The 20643-nt window shown below is 44.9% G+C and overlaps 1 protein-coding gene across 1 annotated transcript in view; it reads left to right on the forward strand.

Moving 5' to 3' along the window:
• Nucleotides 1-1472: 1472 nt before the first annotated feature.
• Nucleotides 1473-20643, forward strand: part of ttll3 (tubulin tyrosine ligase-like family, member 3) — a gene marked incomplete at both ends in the record, with an annotated part of 24096 nt that continues 4925 nt past the window's right edge. Inside the window, 10 exons of the mRNA XM_083971201.1 lie at nt 1473-1533; nt 2953-3071; nt 3190-3358; nt 6932-6987; nt 7123-7251; nt 7363-7477; nt 8342-8458; nt 8559-8739; nt 18163-18311; nt 18511-18754. Coding sequence (XP_083827327.1) covers nt 1473-1533; nt 2953-3071; nt 3190-3358; nt 6932-6987; nt 7123-7251; nt 7363-7477; nt 8342-8458; nt 8559-8739; nt 18163-18311; nt 18511-18754 — 1340 coding nt within the window. The remainder of the gene's footprint in view (nt 1534-2952; nt 3072-3189; nt 3359-6931; nt 6988-7122; nt 7252-7362; nt 7478-8341; nt 8459-8558; nt 8740-18162; nt 18312-18510; nt 18755-20643) is intronic.

The raw sequence follows: 20643 nt of genomic DNA on the forward strand, positions 1-20643 counted from the left end.
TTGGGGGGGACACAAAAGTGATTTTTTTTTTTTTTTTTTTACCGTTTGCAACTCATAACATGCCGCCATAAATCACAACTTGGTAGAGGCTCGCCATATCATTCAAAAAGTACTGCACAGGGAACCATTTATTGTGCTTACCTGTCTGGTTTATTTGTCCTAAACAGCCAACAGCGCGTATCACTGCCGTTATATTAGTAAATCATAATTTTAAGGGTCTTGGGTATGTAATGTCTACTCATGTTCTTAATCTTTCACCTCCGACCCTCCCATTCCATTTGCATCGTAGTGGAGGAGACCAGAGTATGGTCGGCGGGCAATTAAAAAATAAAATAAAAACGTGTTTATTTCGGATACAAAGTGTGATCTCACTTGTGTCTTAGGATAGATTTATTTGTATGACCCTAAGGTACTTCCATGCCAAAGGGGACCTTTGCATCATGACTTGAAGTCAAAGGCCTATTTTTTGGGCTTAACCTCCCTACGAGAGATGGAATATGGAGTCAGAAATATATTTGTCAAACATTATTAGTTCCACCATTTAAATCATTTCTTTTTATATGTGAATCTAAAATGTGAAAAATGTGAAATCTGAAAATACATTTGTTTAATTTTTAATAATTTAGGGTATTTTTATTGGGGGGGGGGGATTAAAGGGACAATGAGGAGTTTTGGAAAAGCGAAGTGTCTTCACACTACATTTATGAGCCTCCGCACCGTGAAATTCTTTGACCGGCGCAAGACAGACTCATGTTTTCATTCATCAAGAATTAAAGTCAGAGGTTGGAAGACGATCACATACCGTCGTAGTTCCGACCATAAACGGAGATTCGGTGGCGTTATTCTCATGACTCGCCACAAAACCGAAAGTAAAGAAACACTGGTCGGCTCGACCAGCATTTCCACCACCACTAATAATAACAAAATAACCATAGAGACAAAACCATATATTTATCTAAAATGGACCATTAACAAGTGGTAGCGTAGATTCATCCACATTAACGTGAGACTTTTTTATAACCAAATAGAAACTCCTCGTTGTCCCTTTAAATCATTTCTTTTTATACACTGCTCAAAAAAATAAAGGGAACACTTAAACAACAGATCTCAATTAATGAAATATTGCAGTTTAATTGCAGTTATTCAATATATAGTAGAGTGTGTTGAGGACAACATAACATAAAAATGATCAATGTAAATCAAAACGATCATCCCAGGTTGATTTCACACAGGTGTGATATACTTGGAGTTACAATGTGTTGTTTAAGTGTTCCCTTTATTTTTTTGAGCAGTGTATGTGAATCTAAAATGTGAAATATGTGAAATCTGAAAATACATCTGTTAAATTTTTTAATAATTTTTTTATTGGGGGGGACAATTAATGGTTTTCAGAAATTAGGGGGGACATGTCCCCCCTCGTCCCCCCCGGGATCTGCACCCCTGCCTGGCGAGACAAATCACACACGGGCCCAATGGGGCTGCACAGCATGCACGAGACTGTGCACCTGCTTCCCCCAGTGTCAAACACAACAAGTGGGTGAGTTACTGTAGTGGGGTTTTCCTGCAGCAGATTGACCACCCCCCCTTCTCCTCCTCCTCAGCCCACATGCACCCCCACCCCACCCACCCCAGCTCACCGAGCACCGGTCTTGGGTTGCCGCCGGCGCTCAGGTGTGTCGTCGTGGCGCGCGGCGGCCGGGTTTAATTGTTCTCGTGCATGTGTATGTGTACACCTTACACGTGTAAGCGACACTCTCTGCAACCGATAGCGTCAGATTAAGTGATCCACTTTCTTCAACCGCCCATGGTGGTGGTGGTGGTGGTGGTGGTGGTAATAGCAGCTAGATTTTTCATCGAGCTGCATGTGGCGTCCTGTTTCTCCGGGGTACGGTTGTTATGGCAACTTTAAACACAATGTAGGAGCACGCGTGGTTGTTACGGGAACTGATGACTGCGGGAGCATGAAGGCAGAGGCAGTCGAGGGAGTTCGAGGACAGGAGTGGTGGTAGGGTCACCGGGATTAAGTTTTTTATGTTAATATTCATAATGTCAACTGTTGTGGGCTGTTTGTGCTGCAGGATGAAATGTTATTTATGACAATTTACTGTTGTAGATCAGATAACAGAGTGAATACACCTCGGTCCGGGCGCTGATACAGAGAGAGAGAGATAATCCAAGAGGCGATATGCATTTCAGTTTTACGCATGCAGATACCGTGCACTGTCTCTGCGTGCGTGCGTGCATGTGCGTGTGCTACGGCTGCCTCAGCTCTGTCCAGATTTAGACGACAGCTTGACCCGATTTAGATCCTTCTCCAGCCAACTACTACCTATTTATAAATACAAATGGGTCTCTGTTGATTTGCTCAACTGCACCACCACCATCAAGAAATAGCCTAACAATTATGAAAATGTGTGAAAATTATAAATAACATGTTTTTCACAGAAACCAAGACATTATTACACTAATCATCTGAGAGAAGTCAAATGCAGCAAATGTCAGGTAAGAGGAGATGAATCCCTCACACACACATACTGGTGCATCTCAATAAATTAGAATATCATGGAAAAGTTTATTTGTCAGTAATTCAATTCAAAATGGGAAACTAATACATTATATAGATCCATTACACACAAAATGAAACATTTCATGACTATATTTATTTTCTTTTGATTGTAATGATTATGGCTTACATTTAATGAAGTCCTAAAATTCAGTATCTCAACAAAAAACAAAGAGAATATTACAAAATACCAAATTTCTTTTTTAAAAGAAGCACTTTTATAATATGGAAACGTTGGCTTTCTGGAAAGTATGTCCATCTATATGCGCTCAATACTTGGTTGGGGGGCTATTTGACTTGAACTACTGGAAATAGACGTTTCCATGATATTCTATTTTATTGAGTTGCACTTGTATACTCTAACAAACATTCATTTTTCTTCATATCAGTCTTACAATCCACATCGGCTCCAGTGGAGGGGAGGTCACGTCGCAGCGTGCCCGGCCTGCCAGCGATCAAGCCAGACCGGCTGAAAGCAGCTAAAGCGCTGGTAGAGAAAGCAGTCAAGGTGAAACATTATTAATACAAACCATACGGTCACTTTACCACCTCTGTATATTCAATTCATCCCAGATCGGTCTGTGGTGGTGATTCTCACGTCTTCCTTTCTTCCAACTCAACCTCAGTTGAGGAGAGTGTTTTCCGTGCAGGGGCCGTATCCTGTGATCCGTGCTGCCTTGTGGGCCCGAGGGTGGGTGGAGTGTCGTCTGCCCCATCCGGTCCAGAGAGCGCATCATTGCCATGGCGATGAGGAGGAGGATGGAGATGAGGTCGATGTCAGTGCTGATGTTGCTGGTGAGACAAGGAGTTTAGTTTAGTTTAGTTTAATACGTTTATTTGTATCAGGGACAATGTACAAAATAACATTAGTCTCGAGATGAGAAGAGATGCCTTGTACCGGATTTAGCTGACTAGCTACTTTCTATCCGTAGTCCCTGGGCAGGTAAGTAAAAACAATAGAAAGGTAAGAATTATCAATTTACATAGCGTTCTAAACATCCATACACATATGCATATACACCCTCTCACACATCACAAACACTCAGGACATAGGCCTATTTCATATCAGAAAGAAACATACAGTTATTAAAATACTTTGCCGAGTTTTACAAGAGAGGCAAACTTTTTTATTTCCCTTCATGTGATACCAACAAATGCTGGAACATTTATGTTTGGGTTTGTTTTACAGTCATTTACACAAGTCACCATCATCTATATTTTGATTTGTCCATCCAATGACTTAAAGGGACAACGAGGAGTTTTGGAAAAGCGAAGTGTTTCCACACTACATTTATGAGCCTCCGCACCGTGAAATTCTTTGACCGGTGCAAGACAGACTCATGTTTTCATTCATCAAGAATTAAAGTCAGAGGTTGGAAGACGATCAGATACCGTCGTAGTTCCCACCATAAACGGAGATTCGGCGGCGTTATTCTCATGACTCGCCACAAAACCGAAAGTAAAGAAACGCTGGTCGGCTCGCCCAGCATTTCCACCACCACTAATAATAACAAAATAACCATAGAGACATAGCGTAGATTCATCCACATTAACGTGAGACTTTTTTATAACCAAATAGAAACTCCTTGTTGTCCCTTTAAGGCCTTTGCACATTGAGTCCGTTTTTTCCGTATGCGTTTTTCATATCCGTCATCCAACAAAAATCGTTCGCACCTTGCACACTGAATCCGATGCCTTTTATTCACATGCGTTATTATTTTGTGTTCCAAATTTCAGAGAGGGGGGAAATGGAGTCGTCAAGCAGTGAGGATGATTTTGTGGTCGTCTCACTTGTTGAGAAATAAAACATTTTGGCAAGATTTTGGAAAACTCACGATTTAATAATAATAATAATAATAATAAATTTTATTTAGAAGCGCCTTTCATGCCACTCAAGGACACTTTACAGCAGTTAAAATCATCAAAAACACAGAATAAATCATCAATAAACAATACCAAAACAAAACACACAGCACGGAATAAACAACATTAAAAGCACAGAATAAACAACAATAAACACATCAGTAATAATGAAAAGAACAAATAAATAAAACTGTGCAGAATAAAAGGGAAGTGTTAGGGTGAGGGGTGGTGGGGTGGATAGGCAATTTGAAACAGGTGGGTTTTGATTTTTGTTTTGAAAAGAGGGAGAGAGTCGATGTTACGGATGTGAGATGGTAAAGAGTTCCAGAGTCGGGGAGCAGAGCGACTGAAAGCTCTGCTCCCCATGGTGCTGAGGAGAGCAGGGGGGACAGTGAGGTGGAGAGAGGAGGAAGATCTGAGGGATCGTGCTGGAGTGGCAATGTGGAGAAGATCAGACAAGTATGAAGGGGCAAGGTTGTGGATAGCTTTGAAAGTATACAGAAGGATTTTGAATTGGATTCGTAGTGGGACCGGGAGCCAGTGAAGTTGCTGTAGGATGGGAGTGATATGGTGGGAAGAAGGGGTTTTGGTGATGATACGTGCAGCGGAGTTTTGAACCAGTTGAAGCTTATGGAGAGACTTGTGAGGGAGACCGAAGAGGAGAGAGTTGCAATAATCAAGACGGGAGGTGACGAGGCTGTGGACAAGGATGGAGGCGGTGTTGGGAGTGAGGGAGGGACGGAGTCGATTGATATTACGTAGATGAAAGTAGGCAGCCCGAGTGGTGTTATTGATGTGAGATTTGAATGATAGAGTGCTGTCAAGGATGACACCCAGACTCTTAACCTGAGGGGAGGGGGAAACTGAGGAACTGTCGATAAGAAGGGGGAAACGGTCAATTTTGGATAGTGTAGATTTGGTGCCAACAAGAAGGATTTCTGTTTTATCACTGTTTAATTTGAGGAAGTTGGAAGTGAACCAGGATTTGATTTCGGTTAAGCAGGTGATGAGGGAAGAGGGTGGGAGTGCGGAGTTTGGTTTACTGGAAAGGTAGAGCTGGGTGTCATCCGCGTAGCAGTGGTAATGGATGTTGTATTTACGGAAGATGGTGCCAAGGGGGAGGAGATAAGTGATGAAGAGAAGGGGCCCCAGGACAGAGCCCTGGGGCACACCTGTAGTGACTGGGGAGGGGTCAGACTTAAAGGATTTGAGCTGGATGAACTGAGTGCGGCCTGAGAGATAGGAGTGGAACCAGTGAAGGGGGGTGTGGGTGATGCCGATGGAGGAGAGTCTATGAAGGAGGATGGGGTGGGAAATGGTGTCAAAAGCTGCACTTAGGTCGAGGAGGATGAGGATGGAAAGTGAACCGGAATCAGCTGCAGTGAGAAGATCGTTGGTGATTTTTATGAGTGCAGTTTCGGTGCTGTGGCGGGGGCGGAAACCAGATTGAAAAGGGTCATAGAGGGAGTTTTGAGTTAAGTGGGTGTGTAATTGGGTGGCGACTATTTTTTCAAGGATTTTGGATATGAAAGGTAGGTTGGAGATGGGGCGGAGATTATTGTAGTTGTTGGGGTCTAAGCCAGGTTTTTTCAGAATAGGGGTGATAGCTGCAGTTTTGAGGGGTGAGGGAACAGTTCCAGTGGTGAGTGAAGAGTGAATGATGGCAGATATGAGGGGAAGCACAGAGGGGAGACAAGATTTGACAAGGGTGGTGGGAAGGGGGTCAAGCTGACAGGTAGAGGGTTTGGATTTACGGATGAGGTCATAGATTTGAAGGTCAGTGGGAGGTTGGAAACTAGAGAAGTGCTGACAGTGTGGCAGAGGTGCTGGTGGGAGGAGAGGAAGTGCAGGTGGGAGAGAGGGAAGTGAGTCTGAATCTAAGTGTTGGTGAATGATGGAGATTTTGTCATTGAAAAACTGCATTAGGGAGTTACAGGTGTCAGTTGAATACAGGTGGGGAGGTAAGGAGTCAGGTGGCTGGAGAGTTCTGTTGAGCAGTGTGAACATTTCATATTTGCGATCCTGAACATTACTGCATTTAACAGAATATGCATTGACACAAGGCGTACGACCTTATTGCAAAATCTTCAATCAATGGTGTAATAATAATAATAATACAAAGTGCTACAGGACAAAAGAGCATAAGGGAATAAATGCACTTGTTAAAGGTTAAACACTGGTATATATCCAGGTACAAATAGGTGAAGATCTGCTGTGTACCATGTTATTATTGAAAACTGAGAAGGAAAAACATGTTTTTATAAATACCTGCTTATGTGTGTACATGACCTTCGTCTAAAAGAAAGATAACTAATAGTCTTGTGTGGCTGTCAAAGCTAAACATGCAGGAGTTGATGTATATATGTAACTGGAGCAGTGGACCCCCTCACCTGATGAATGATAGATTGTGTACCACATTACAGGCCTATAACACACAGACCCCTGCCCTTCGTACACACCTACACACACAAAACCACACACTCCTCTTTACTTACCTGTTTTCAGACAGAGTGGATGAAGGCAAGAAAGAGGAGAACCATGATGACACGTATGACCTCATGGTAAGACAACGACGTTCAAGTGAACCAAAACAACTCGACACTGACATCTTGCACAGGCTTAAAGCGATTGAATCTGTGTGTGTGTGTGTGTGTGTGTGCTCAGTTGACTCATGAACTCATGAAACTTTATTCTAGTCTCGTCTGGCTCGAAACGAAACTGTATATTTCTACTGGACGACAAGACGGGACTGCATCGACTGTCGCTCCTTAAGGAACGACCAAACGACCAATCACTATGCAAATGCTGGAACTTTCACCACCAAGGTATCACCTCTAAAGAGTTTCCAATCATTCATTAGCAAAACTGCAAGATGCTCAACTTTGACAATAAGTGAACGCGTTCTTCCTGTCCTCCTATAATTGGATTTCTTTCAGGTGGGACTCTGCGTGAACCTGCGTAACCTTCAGTGGTTCGATACAGCAGACCCTGATACCTTCTTCCCAAGATGCTACAGGCTTGGGGCAGAAGACGAAAAGCATGCATTCATAGGTCTGCTAAATGGATCCATTAACACACGTAGCCAAAAAACATTTCTATGAAACATGCAATACTGTGTATATGTAAAAATGGAACATTTTCAAATAACATTTTTGGGACAAAGAGACGAATGAAACGGCAAATGTTAAAGGGATAGTTCAACATTTTGGCAAATTGGCCCATTGCCATAATCCCTATAGTCATAGCAGTAGGTTCGTTACCTTTAATTGTCGGTGTAAGCTATTTTTAGAACGGCGGAGCAGAGCCGTGAGTGCTTAGGGCTATGCTATGGAGGCTATGGGAATTTCTTGGTTTCCCTCATCAAACTCATCAAATACACAATCCAACAACTCCACAACGCTCTGGTGGACAAGTTGTGAGCTGCACATTCACCACGCTATGAGATAATAACACAACGTTACCAGACAGAGTTGTTTTAGAGGGAAATTCATACAAAACCGCTGATGCGCGTTGCCTTCAGGGACAGTTTTTCAGCAAGCAGACTCTGTATTTACCTTGAAAACAGCTCAGTTTCGTAATGTTCCATTATTATCTCATAGCGTGGTGATTGTGCAGGTCACAACTTGTCCACCAGAGCGTTGTGGAGTTTTGGGATTTTGTATTTGATGAGTTTGATGAGGGAAACCAAGAAATCCCATGAGCCTCCGTAGCGTAGCCCTGAGCAGCTCACGGCTCTGCTCCGCCGTTCTAAAAAAAGCTTGCACCGACAATTAAAGGTAACGAACCTACTACTATGACTATAGGGATTATGGCAATGGGCCAATTTGCCAAAATGTTGAACTATCCCTTTAATGGTTGTTTTAAGTTTACCAAACCTGCATGTCCTCTCCGTCTCTGTGTGGTGTGAAACCTCAGATGACTTCAGGAGGACAGCTTGCACCAGCCTGCTGCAGTACGTGGTGGAGACGAGTAGGTGGAGGAGAGAGGCAGCAGAGGTCCTGGAACAAAAAGTCAAAATCAGCAACTCTGAAAGTAAAAGAAATAAAATAAAACTGCATGATACGGCAGAATATGAAGTGAAGGACATAGACAAATAGATAAAAAATACAACAACTCTTCCTTCTTTTTGCAGAAATGGATCATGTGACGCATCGATTTGTTGGTCCAGAAATGATCAACACAGCTTTACAGGTGTGTCAGGAGTTTCTCAGCGGGTTGGAGCATGGTGACATTGATGTAACCGCGGAAACGCCTGCTGCAGTGGAGGAACAGCAATGGGCAGAGTTTCTGCACGACTACTACATGGCTGTACAGTGAGTATGTTTTGTGAAGCTTCTAGAGTTTCTAGAACAATCCCGCCTAATTTAGGCTAACTTTAGCAGTAAGAGTACAACTCGGCACATCAGCTGTACATAGGTCATCAAAACATTGTTAAAACTTAGGTTCAGACGCATCAAAAGCATTATATGGTCAAGTGCATAGTGTATGTTTTTAAAGCTTAACATTATTGAATGACTTGGCGCTTTTTTCTAGTCTCTAAAATCAGCTATTCATTTCATTCTGCACAAACCATAAGCACATAAATATGATTTATCAATATCTGTTGATTCCTACCATGTAGACGGTCCTGAAGCCATATTCTCCCCACGGTTGTCCATTATTCGTACCTCTTCGTTCTGTCGGGGTCCACAAATCGCAAATTCAAAGTTTTCTTTTCATAACAGTACTCCAAAGTTACCATGATGACAATTCACAGCAGGTTACTGAGCCATTGTTTACCTCAACCAGCTCTCCCTCCTCACTTTCACATTCAGGTTTCTTTTTCCTGGTATACATCTATGTTAGAGAGTATCATTGTTTTTCAATTGTTTCCTAGAGTGTTTATTCATTTGTCTGCAGTATCAGGTAAAAAGTACTGAACCGATAAGGCAGGGAAAAAACTATCAAAACACAGCAGCGCGTTGTTTCCCCTACCCTCGCCACCAGTCTTGATCTTGCCGGATAGCCACAGGCTAACCTCTGCTTTGCTCACTCACACAGTCAGTCTCAAAGTAGCCCGTCGACACCAAATCAAAACATAAACATGATTTGCAGGCTGCAATTTTTTTTTTTTAAATGTGAATGTCCTGACTGCACTATTGTTGTCAGTTGTCAGTATTGTATCAAATTAACACGATTCCTTAGTCTCTGGTGACATAGCTGTTATGTGATTTTATGATTGCTGTACATTTCTTACAATTCCTTTAACCCGTTTTACGTTGTTTAACACTGAGCCTTTCTAGTAAATTATGTGGCTTTTTTTTTCTAGTATACAGCATGCTTATACACTAGCCATGTTTGCCTAAAGATTTATCTTACCATGAACTTTTGTTTTTTATGTAAAGAAAAAAAATATCACAGCAAAAATACATCACATTTGGCCATATGACTAAAATTCTCAAATAAATTTACCTCTCACCCAGCAGCAGAAACGTTTGAGTTGATCAACAATGTTAATATGAACATACCGGTATATTATGGAACATATTCACTACAACAACAACAACAACAACAACAACATTGTCAATGCAGATTCTCATAATTAACACACAATCAAACATGTGTGACACAGTCAAATCAGAACAGCAACTTCTGACGACCAGGTTTTCACCAAGGGGGCAGTTGTGGGTCTGAGAAGTGAAGCTCACTTCCGCGTTCAAAAAACTGCAATCCCCCCGGCTTCCTCTGGGGGCTGGTGTCAGAAAGCAGCATTCTCCATAGACCCCAATGTTAAAATCACCGACTTTACATCCTCAATAAACATGTTAAAAGCCTGGTGTCAGAACGTTTTTTCGTCTCAATCGATAGTTTCTACCCCCGCACACACTCTGAGGGGGGTGAATTTTTTAAAAACTCTACCGTTTTACTGTTATTAGGTTAAGATTCTGGCCAATTAGGGCGCGGAAACGTTGAGTGACAGGTCCGAGCAGCTCCGTGGACAGCTGCTTTGAGGCCAGTGGGCGGGTTCTCGGCCGGCCAATCCAACATGGCGCTGTTCAGGCCGCCATATTTGAGTCACAAAAACGACTCCCCAAAACCAATGGGTGACGTCACGGATGCTACGTCCATTCTTTTTACAGTCTATGGTTTTCACCAGCTCACCTTAAAAAACAGAGTGAAAGAGCAGCTAGCAGCATTACAGTACGGTATTTTCGATCTCATTAGCCTAGCTTGAAACGCTAACTAGCATTAGCATGCTACAAACACAACGACGTAAGTTACATGACAAAACTGCGCAACCACAATTACAGAACAAACACAACAACATAGAACAGCATTTTTGTGACCCGGCCATACACCGTGAACTTCAAGTCCGTTTTTAACCACATTTCCACACAATAGTGACAGGAGCACTCAGGTGCTTAGCTTAGCTTAGCTTAGCTTACCGCTTCCTGTAGCCTGTCGACGGCGCCAAGCCAACCAACCGGAAGTGAAAGCTCCCATGACATAAAAAAAAAGGTATTTTCCCCATTTAAATCCCGTATCCACACGATTTATCTGTTGTTTGCCAAATTCGTGTCAGAAAATTATTATCAGAGTTTTTACATCGAATTATATGAATTTTCTCTTTCTGTCAAACGATTTCAGACGTTTGATGACTGTTATGAACTCCCCTGGGAGAGGTGAAGCAGGTGAAGTGTAAGGGCCAGGTGAGGTCAAGGTAGACTGATCCACAAATACATAACACAGAAACATATCACGAGATGGGAAGTAGCTCACTTAACCCAATGAGTGGGCGGAGCTTGGTTGACCCATATCACCTGGGCTGGAGGCGGAAGTGGGGGAGGACTTCCGGGGTTTTCGAGACGAAGAGCGGCAGGTCTTCACGGGGAGAGACCACGCTGGCGAAAGACACACACCCACACACCGCACCGGAGTCACACACCAAATGAACTAAGAACCAAGTGCCGAGTCGAGCGAGCTGGCCGGCTGTGGAGCCGCTGTGGCCGTGTAGTGACGGGGACGCCCTGAGCTACGGCCTCGCCGAGTCCGGTCGCGCCGGGTCGTACCGGGCCTAGAAGCGGTAACTACGGAGCGGGTAAGTGAAGCAGCTCCCATGCTCAGGTAGATACACACATAATTAGACAGGTACACAAACTCACGTCTATGCACACTTGAGAGAGAGAGATAACCACAGGAGCAAGCGGGAGGTTTCAGGACAGGCATAGTTTAATAAACGAGCTAACGTATCATGTTTCATGTGCTAATGCAGCCCCGTTTGTCCGCGTGCGTTACAGTTGGGGGCGTCGTCCGGGATTAGGATTTCGATAGGCAGTGGTTTTGGTCAGTGTGTGATACTGTTGTATTTTTGAATTGCGTTTATGTTAGCTGGCTTTGTTAGCTTTCAGTTAGCTACTGAAGGAGTAACGGCGTTTAAAGCCGAGCTGGTGGCGTTTAACGTAGCTTAATTGGTCGCGTGTGTGTGGTTTGTTTAATAGACGCGGGTCTCTGGTCTGATGCTGTCGTGTCGAGTGTGATGCGCGTGTTCATCGTGGATGTGAACATTTTGTCCCGTGTATAATTAGCCGTGTGGAGGCATCTGTTTTGTAACAGGTGTAGTATTGGCAGTTTAGCAATAGCAAGTAGCTTTATCATCATTCACAGGTTGTGATGATTGATAGTTTAAATTGTTGCTAAAAAAATATTTACATGCTGTTGCTGAGCAGTAGCTGGGGTAAATTGATAAGATAAGGAAGTCACCCAGTTTTTTCTGGAAATCGGTGATAATTGTACACGTTGAGTTTTTTTTTTCTCTGTTGTCCTTTACTACAGTTGAGACTGACCAAGATGGCAGACTATGACGTTGATACGTTTGGTGAGGAGACAGAAGAAGTACGTAACAAGACATTGGCAAGGCTTAAAAAGGCCCGATTATGGGAAATAGCGAATGAGTTAGAGCTTGAGTTGCCAGAAAAGAGTACGAAGACCAAATTGATGGAGGCCATTTTGTTGCTCTATAACCCCGAGCAGAGGTTGGAACGAGAGAGACAGGGGTTGGAGCGAGAGAAGCAGAGGTTGGAGCGAGAGAGACAGGAACGTGAAGAGAGGATGGAGCGAGAGAGACAGGGGTTGGCGCGAGAAGAGTTGGAATTTGAAAAGCTGCGCCTCCGATGCAACGAACCGAGTCGCAGGGAGAAGAAAGACTTCAATTTTGCTGATAATATTCGACTAGTGCCAAAATTCTCACCAGAGAAGGTAGAAACGTTTTTTGAAATGTTCGAAAAGATTGCTAGGCAACGTGGTTGGGACGAGAAGCACTGGGTTGCTCTCATACAAAGCTCACTTACAGGTAAAGCTCAAGAAGCGTTTGTTATGCTTGGCATGGAGGCCAGTGAGGATTATGGGCATGTTCGGGCAGCAGTTTTGAAGCAGTATGCTCTTGTCCCTGAAGCCTATAGGCAGTGTTTCAGGTCTGACCGAATTCAGACGGAGCAGTCCTATGCAGAATTTGCCAAGCAGCAGGCGCTGGTGTTTGAAAGGTGGCTCAAAGCCAGTGAAGCCTATAGTTATGCGGCATTGAAAGAACTCATACTCCTTGAGCAGTTTAAACTAAGTCTGCCAAAGGCCATTCAGACGTATTTGAGTGAGTTGGATCTTTCCTCAGTGACAAAAGCCGCTGAGGCTGCAGATCGTTACGCTCTAATTCATAAGGACATAAGGTCTGATAAACGTGAGTGGCGTGAGAGGCCAGGGCAGAGTAAGTGGACAGGGAGCACAGAGAAGCGCCCATTTGAGAAATATGGCAGTGGCAGTTCGCGGCCCCCTGTTGGAGAACCTGCTAATGATAAAGTGAGTGGTAACTGGCGCCCCCCAGTGCATGGAGGTGACAGGAGAGGTGATGGCGGTCGCCCTCCTTCAAGATTTCGAAATGACCGGCCATATGAAAAGCTTTCCCCCTTTCCCAGAGAGATCATATGTCACTATTGTAACAAACCAGGCCATCTCAAGTCGCGTTGTCCAGTGCTGCAAAAGAGAGGGGCAACATTTGGGAAAGATGGTCGTGAAGTATTTTGTGTGGGGGCACAGAAAGAACTTTCAGGGGCGGAAGGAGGCCGTGAGCTTGTGTGTTTGGGACTCACGCCTGCCATGCAGCCAGTTTCAGATGTGACCAGCGTTGGGCTTAAGCAGTTTGGGAAATATGTGTCAGAGGGAGCAGTCGCTATGACAGAGGGAACGGCTGAGGCATCGGTGACAGTGTTGAGGGACACGGCTAGTGGCATTTCCATCCTGTTAGCCGGTACCATTGATCTACCAGACACAGCTGCGATAGGGAGGTATGTCCCAGCTAAGGGTTTTGGTGGCACTGATTACCTGGCCGTGCCTTTGTATCGAGTGTTTGTGAGAACCAAGCATTACACAGGATACGCCGAGGTAGGAGTGGCGCCAGAGTTGCCGGTTGCTGGGGTGCACCTACTGTTGGCTAATGATTTGGCAACTGATGAAACAGCAGTGGCTCCCTGGGTAACCCCCCATCTGTCCCCCACCCCCTGTGAGGTAGCGGAAACCAGGGCTCTTGAGAAAGAATTTCCAGCAGCATTCCCGGTGTGCGTGGTGACTCGGTCTCGAGCAAAAGAAAATGTGGACCCTCCTTTAACTGAGGACACCCCACCGGTTGAATTAGTAGACACAATTTTTGCAAAGTGGTGTGGTTTGGAGAAAGCGCCAGAGTTGAACCAGAGTAATTTAGTGAAGGAGCAGTTACAGGATTCTACCTTAGCTCTCCTGAGAGAAACGGCAGCACCGGAGGAGGAAAGTCGAGACATGGCTGAAGGGTTTTTTCTTCGGGGAGATGTGCTCATGAGGAAATGGCGGCTTCTAGACAGGCCGGCCACCGAGGAATGGAGTGTATGTGAGCAAATTGTGTTACCCCGAAGTTATCAAGGAGAAGTTCTCAGGATGGCCCATGAGTCTCCCCTAGCTGGACATGTCGGTGTCAGGAAAACGCTAGCTAGGATAAGACGTCATTTCTATTGGCCCCAGCTTCGTAAGGATGTGGTGAATTTTTGCCGGTCTTGTCATGAGTGTCAAGTTGTTGGGAAGCCAAATCAAAAGGTTCCAAAAGCACCCTTGAATCCCATCCCAGTTATGGAGGAGCCTTTTGCTAGAGTGATTATTGACTGTGTTGGCCCGTTGCCTAAGACCCGGAAGGGAAATGAGTTTTTGCTTACCATCATGGATAGTAGCACTCGGTTTCCAGAAGCTGTTTCCTTGAGAAACATTAAGGCGTGTACTATCATAGAGGCCTTGGTTGGTTTCTTTTCGAGGTTTGGCCTTCCTAAGCAGATACAGCATGACAGAGGAACTAATTTTGTGTCTGGAGTCTTTCAGGAAGTCATGGCTAGTTTAGGCATCACACAGGCGGTGTCCTCAGCGTACCATCCAGAGTCTCAAGGGGCTCTGGAGCGTGCTCACCAGACCTTAAAAACAATGCTAAAGACATATTGTGTACAGTTCCCTGCAGACTGGGATACGGCAGTTCCCTTTGTGCTGTTCGCGTACAGAGATGCTATAAATGAATCGACCGGGTTTTCCCCATTTGAGCTTGTTTTTGGCCATGAAGTGAGGGGTCCGCTCAAATTGTTGAAAGAACAGTTGACACAGCCACAGACAAATGACAATATGTTACAGTATGTTTCCAAATTTCAAGATCGGTTGCGGGTTGCCGGCTGTGTGGCGAGGGAACACCTGAAAGGAGCTCAAGCTCGTATGAAAGTGCAGTCTGACAAGAGAGCTGTGGACCGGTGCTTTGATGTTGGTGATCAGGTTTTGGCCCTGATCCCACAGCGGACCTGTAGCCTGGGTTCATCCTTTTCTGGTCCATACTCGGTGCTCAAGAAAGTGGGTGATCGGAACTATATCATTAGTACCCCAAATGGGAGGCGAAAAGACCGTTTATGTCATGTTAATTTGTTGAAAAGATATGTAAATCGATCTCCAGCTCCAGCGGTGGTTTGTATGGTTATGAGTCAGGTGCCTGAGGAGAGTGGGGTGGATGATCGGGAGACAGTTGGTTTCCGGCTGAAAAACCTTGCGGCCCTCCAGGCATTAGACTCCCATCTAGCTCATATATCTGCTGAGTGGCAGTCTGCCATCAAGAGGTTGTTGGTAGAGTTTTCACCACTGTTTAAAGATGTTCCAGGGCGAACTACTTTGGCAGTTCATGATGTAGATGTCGGTGGTTCCTCCCCAATAAAGCAGCATCCCTACAGGCTGCCACCCTCTAAGCAACAAATGTTAAAGGAGGAGTTGTCATATATGTTAGAGATAGGTGCCATTGAAAGGGGGCAGAGCGAATGGAGCTCCCCGGTGGTGCTTGTCCCTAAGCCTGACCAGACCGTTAGACCATGTATAGACTATCGTAAAGTAAATCAGGTGACTCGAGCAGACGCATTTCCCATCCCAAGGTTGGAAGACTGCATAGACCGTATTGGTGGAGCGACGGTTGTCTCAAAGTTAGATCTGCTAAAAGGGTATTGGCAGGTGCCATTAACGGCCCGAGCCAAGGAGGTATCAGCTTTTGTGACGTCTGAAGGATTGTATTTGTGTAATGTGCTTCCATTTGGAATGAAGAATGCACCAGCCACGTTTCAGCGGCTCATGAATGGAGTGACTGATAATATGAGCTTTGTAGTCACCTACATTGATGACGTGGTTGTGTTTAGCAGTTCGTGGGAGGAGCACCTTGACCATTTGCGACAGTTGTTTGAGAGGCTGAAACGGGCAGGCTTAGTTGTCAACCTACCAAAGTGTGAATTCGGTAAGGGAGAGGTAACTTACCTAGGACACCAGGTAGGGCAGGGGAAGGTCAGGCCACGCAGAGCCAAGGTGGAGGCCATTTTGGGTCTTCCTCAGCCTAAGAACCGACGGGAGGTGTTGAGAATATTGGGAATGTGCGGGTTTTACCGTAGATTTGTGCCAAACTTTGCGGCTGTCACAGCGCCTTTAACTGACCTGCTGAAGAAAACAGCTAAGTTTGTATGGACTGATGCATGTGAGAAGGCGTTTGGAGGGGTCAAGACAATCTTGGCCTGCGAACCCGTTTTGCTTGCACCGAACTTTGACATCCCCTTTAAGTTGGCTGTAGATGCGTGCGACATTGGTGTGGGTGCTGTACTTTTGCAGTGTGATGAGGCAGGACGAGATAGACCAGTAGCCTATTTCTCCAGGAAACTCAATGTACACCAGAGAGCTTACTCTACGATAGAGAAGGAGGCATTGGGTCTAGTTCTTGCAGTAAAGCATTTTGAGGTGTATGTGTCCCATTCTGGACGAGAGGTTGAGGTCTACACAGACCACAACCCACTGGTATTTCTTGCCCGTTTCCAGACAGCTAACCCAAGGGTGTTCAGGTGGGCTTTAGCCTTGCAGCCTTATAGTCTAGTGGTGAAGCACGTGGCAGGAAAAGATAACATCCTGGCGGATACTCTGTCACGCATGCCCATCGATCCAACTTGATGTGCCGTGCATTCAGACAGTGATTGTAGTTTGTCCAGAGATTTTGGGAGCTTATGTCTCGTAGGAACAGGAAGTGGATTGGTTTAGTGGGACTCTGCTGCCTCATTGAAGGGAGAGTCCCTGATTGTCCTTTTTCCCTGTTAGATTTTAATGTTTTCATGTAAATATTATGGATGTTGGGGAAGTGGTATAACGATTAGAAAACTTACAAAAAAAAATATACATATATATATAAAATGGAATAAAACTCTTCTATAAAAAGATAAAAAGTGGTAAAAACAAAACGCATAGAAAACATTAGGTGCTTTATGATTTCACATGGTTTAGTTTTTCTTTTATGGGGGGAGGGATGTTATGAACTCCCCTGGGAGAGGTGAAGCAGGTGAAGTGTAAGGGCCAGGTGAGGTCAAGGTAGACTGATCCACAAATACATAACACAGAAACATATCACGAGATGGGAAGTAGCTCACTTAACCCAATGAGTGGGCGGAGCTTGGTTGACCCATATCACCTGGGCTGGAGGCGGAAGTGGGGGAGGACTTCCGGGGTTTTCGAGACGAAGAGCGGCAGGTCTTCACGGGGAGAGACCACGCTGGCGAAAGACACACACCCACACACCGCACCGGAGTCACACACCAAATGAACTAAGAACCAAGTGCCGAGTCGAGCGAGCTGGCCGGCTGTGGAGCCGCTGTGGCCGTGTAGTGACGGGGACGCCCTGAGCTACGGCCTCGCCGAGTCCGGTCGCGCCGGGTCGTACCGGGCCTAGAAGCGGTAACTACGGAGCGGGTAAGTGAAGCAGCTCCCATGCTCAGGTAGATACACACATAATTAGACAGGTACACAAACTCACGTCTATGCACACTTGAGAGAGAGAGATAACCACAGGAGCAAGCGGGAGGTTTCAGGACAGGCATAGTTTAATAAACGAGCTAACGTATCATGTTTCATGTGCTAATGCAGCCCCGTTTGTCCGCGTGCGTTACAATGACTCATTCTGGGACGTTCGTTCGTTACAGTTGTTGCCTGAAGTTCTAGTCACCATGACAATCATGGCAACAAGCTTGTTACAGGCACTCTAGTTACAGAGTAGAAGGAACATTCAGAAATTCCCAGTTCATATCTAAATGCAACAAACAAGTAAAACATAAGAAAGAAATATAAGTGGCAGACAATCTCAATTACATATAGATGAATATGAGAAAAAAAACTCAATAAATGACCGTGTTGTTTGTGTGTAGTGAAGGTGCATTGATCAGAGGTAGCTGTGTGTTTGTGGAGCGCTGCCAGGCCATGTTGACCAGACTGCAGGAGGTTTGTCCTCAGCTGGACACAGACGGACTAAACAACATCTGGATCATAAAACCAGGGGCCATGTCCAGAGGACGAGGTGAGGCTTTTTTTCTCAGCAACACAACAGCTACCTGATAATGTTAATCATCTGCTTTGGCTCCAGTAAGGCTGCACAACACAGAAATATTGAAGAAGTATTTTTTGTTCTGACCAGTTTGTTGCTGTCAGTAACACAGTTAGTGTTTATATGTTGTGTTTCAGTCAGTGTTTTGGTGATTTTCCTCTTTTCCATGCAGGCATCATGTGTATGAACCGCCTGGACAAGATCTTAGCGCTTGTGGACACAGACAGAGCCATGAGTAAGGAGAGCAAGTGGGTGGTTCAGAAGTATCTGGAGCGTCCGCTGTTGATCCACGGCACCAAGTTTGACGTCCGGCAGTGGTTCCTCGTCACCGACTGGAACCCGCTGACCGTGTGGTTCTACAGAGAGTGCTACCTGCGGTTCTCCACTCAGCCCTACTCCACAAAAACTCTGGACAGGTTAGAGAGACTAAATTAAGCAATTTACTGTGGTTCTTTTCTCCACTCTTCATTTTAAAGGGGAACTATGCAAGTCCAGTCTCTTCTCATCTGTGTTGCTAACCCTCCTCCCGGCCATTATTTTCAACAAAGCTGGCAAGAAATCAATCCACGGAGCAGTGGATAACGTTAAACCAAGTCATTGGTTTAATGTTGTCCTTCTGGGTCAAATTGACCCAATCTGTTCCTCCATCCTTCCTTCTTTCCTTTCTCCCTTCCTTCTGTCCACAATCCTTCCTTCCTTCCTTCCTTCCTTCCTTCCTTCCTTCCTTCCTTCCTTCCTTCCTTCCTTCCTTCCTTCCTTCCTTCCTTCCTTCCTTCCTTCCTTCCTTCCCTTCGTCCTTCCTTCTTCTTCCTTCCTCTTTTGATCCAGTTGACCTGGTCTGTTCCCTATCCCTCCATCTTTCTTTCCTTTCCTTTTCTCTTCCTTCTTTCCACAATCCTTTTTGCATCCCTCCCTTCCTTCCTTCCCTTCGTCCTTACTTCTTCCTTCTTTTTTTGACCCAATCTGTTCCCTCCCTCCATCTATCTTTCCTTCCTTTTCCCCTTCCTTCCCCTCTCATCGTTCCCTTTGTCCTTCCTTCCTTCCTTCCTTCCTTCTTTCTTTCCCTTCGTCCTTCCTTCCTTCTATCCCTTTATCCTTCTTTCCTTCTTTCCCTTTGTCCTTCCTTCCTTCTTTCTTTCCCTTCGTCCTTCCTTCCTTCTATCCCTTTGTCCTTCCTTCCTTCTTTCCCTTTGTCCTTCTATCCCTTTATCCTTCCTTCCTTCTTTCCCTTTGTCCTTCTATCCCTTTATCCTTCTTTCCCTTTGTCCTTCCTTCCTTCTTTCTTTCCCTTCGTCCTTCCTTCCTTCTATCCCTTTGTCCTTCCTTCCTTCTTTCCCTTTGTCCTTCTATCCCTTTATCCTTCCTTCCTTCTTTCCCTTTGTCCTTCTATCCCTTTATCCTTCTTTCCCTTCGTCCTTCCTTCCTTCTATCCCTTTATCCTTCTTTCCCTTTGTCCTTCCTTCCTTCTTTCTTTCCCTTCGTCCTTCCTTCCTTCTATCCCTTTGTCCTTCCTTCCTTCTTTCCCTTTGTCCTTCTATCCCTTTATCCTTCCTTCCTTCTTTCCCTTTGTCCTTCTATCCCTTTATCCTTCTTTCCCTTCGTCCTTCCTTCCTTCTATCCCTTTGTCCTTCCTTCCTTCTTTCTTTCCCTTCGTCCTTCCTTCCTTCTATCCCTTTGTCCTTCCTTCTTTCTTTCCCTTCGTCCTTCCTTCCTTCTATCCCTTTGTCCTTCCTTCTTTCTTTCCCTTCGTCCTTCCTTCCTTCTATCCCTTTGTCCTTCCTTCTTTCTTTCCCTTCGTCCTTCTATCCCTTTGTCCTTCCTTCTTTCTTTCCCTTCGTCCTTCCTTCCTTCTATCCCTTTATCCTTCTTTCCCTTCGTCCTTCCTTCCTTCTATCCCTTTGTCCTTCCTTCCTTCTATCCCTTTATCCTTCTTTCCCTTCGTCCTTCCTTCCTTCTATCCCTTTGTCCTTCCTTCTTTCTTTCCCTTCGTCCTTCCTTCCTTCTATCCCTTTGTCCTTCCTTCTTTCTTTCCCTTCGTCCTTCTATCCCTTTGTCCTTCCTTCTTTCTTTCCCTTTGTCCTTCCTTCCTTCTATCCCTTTATCCTTCTTTCCCTTCGTCCTTCCTTCCTTCTATCCCTTTGTCCTTCCTTCCTTCTATCCCTTTATCCTTCTTTCCCTTCGTCCTTCCTTCCTTCTATCCCTTTGTCCTTCCTTCTTTCTTTCCCTTCGTCCTTCCTTCCTTCTTTCTTTCCCTTCGTCCTTCCATCCCTTTATCCTTCTTTCCCTTCGTCCTTCCTTCCTTCTA

Source organism: Trachurus trachurus, assembly GCF_905171665.1.
Source record: "Trachurus trachurus genome assembly, chromosome: 5".
Classification (NCBI taxonomy): domain Eukaryota; kingdom Metazoa; phylum Chordata; class Actinopteri; order Carangiformes; family Carangidae; genus Trachurus; species Trachurus trachurus.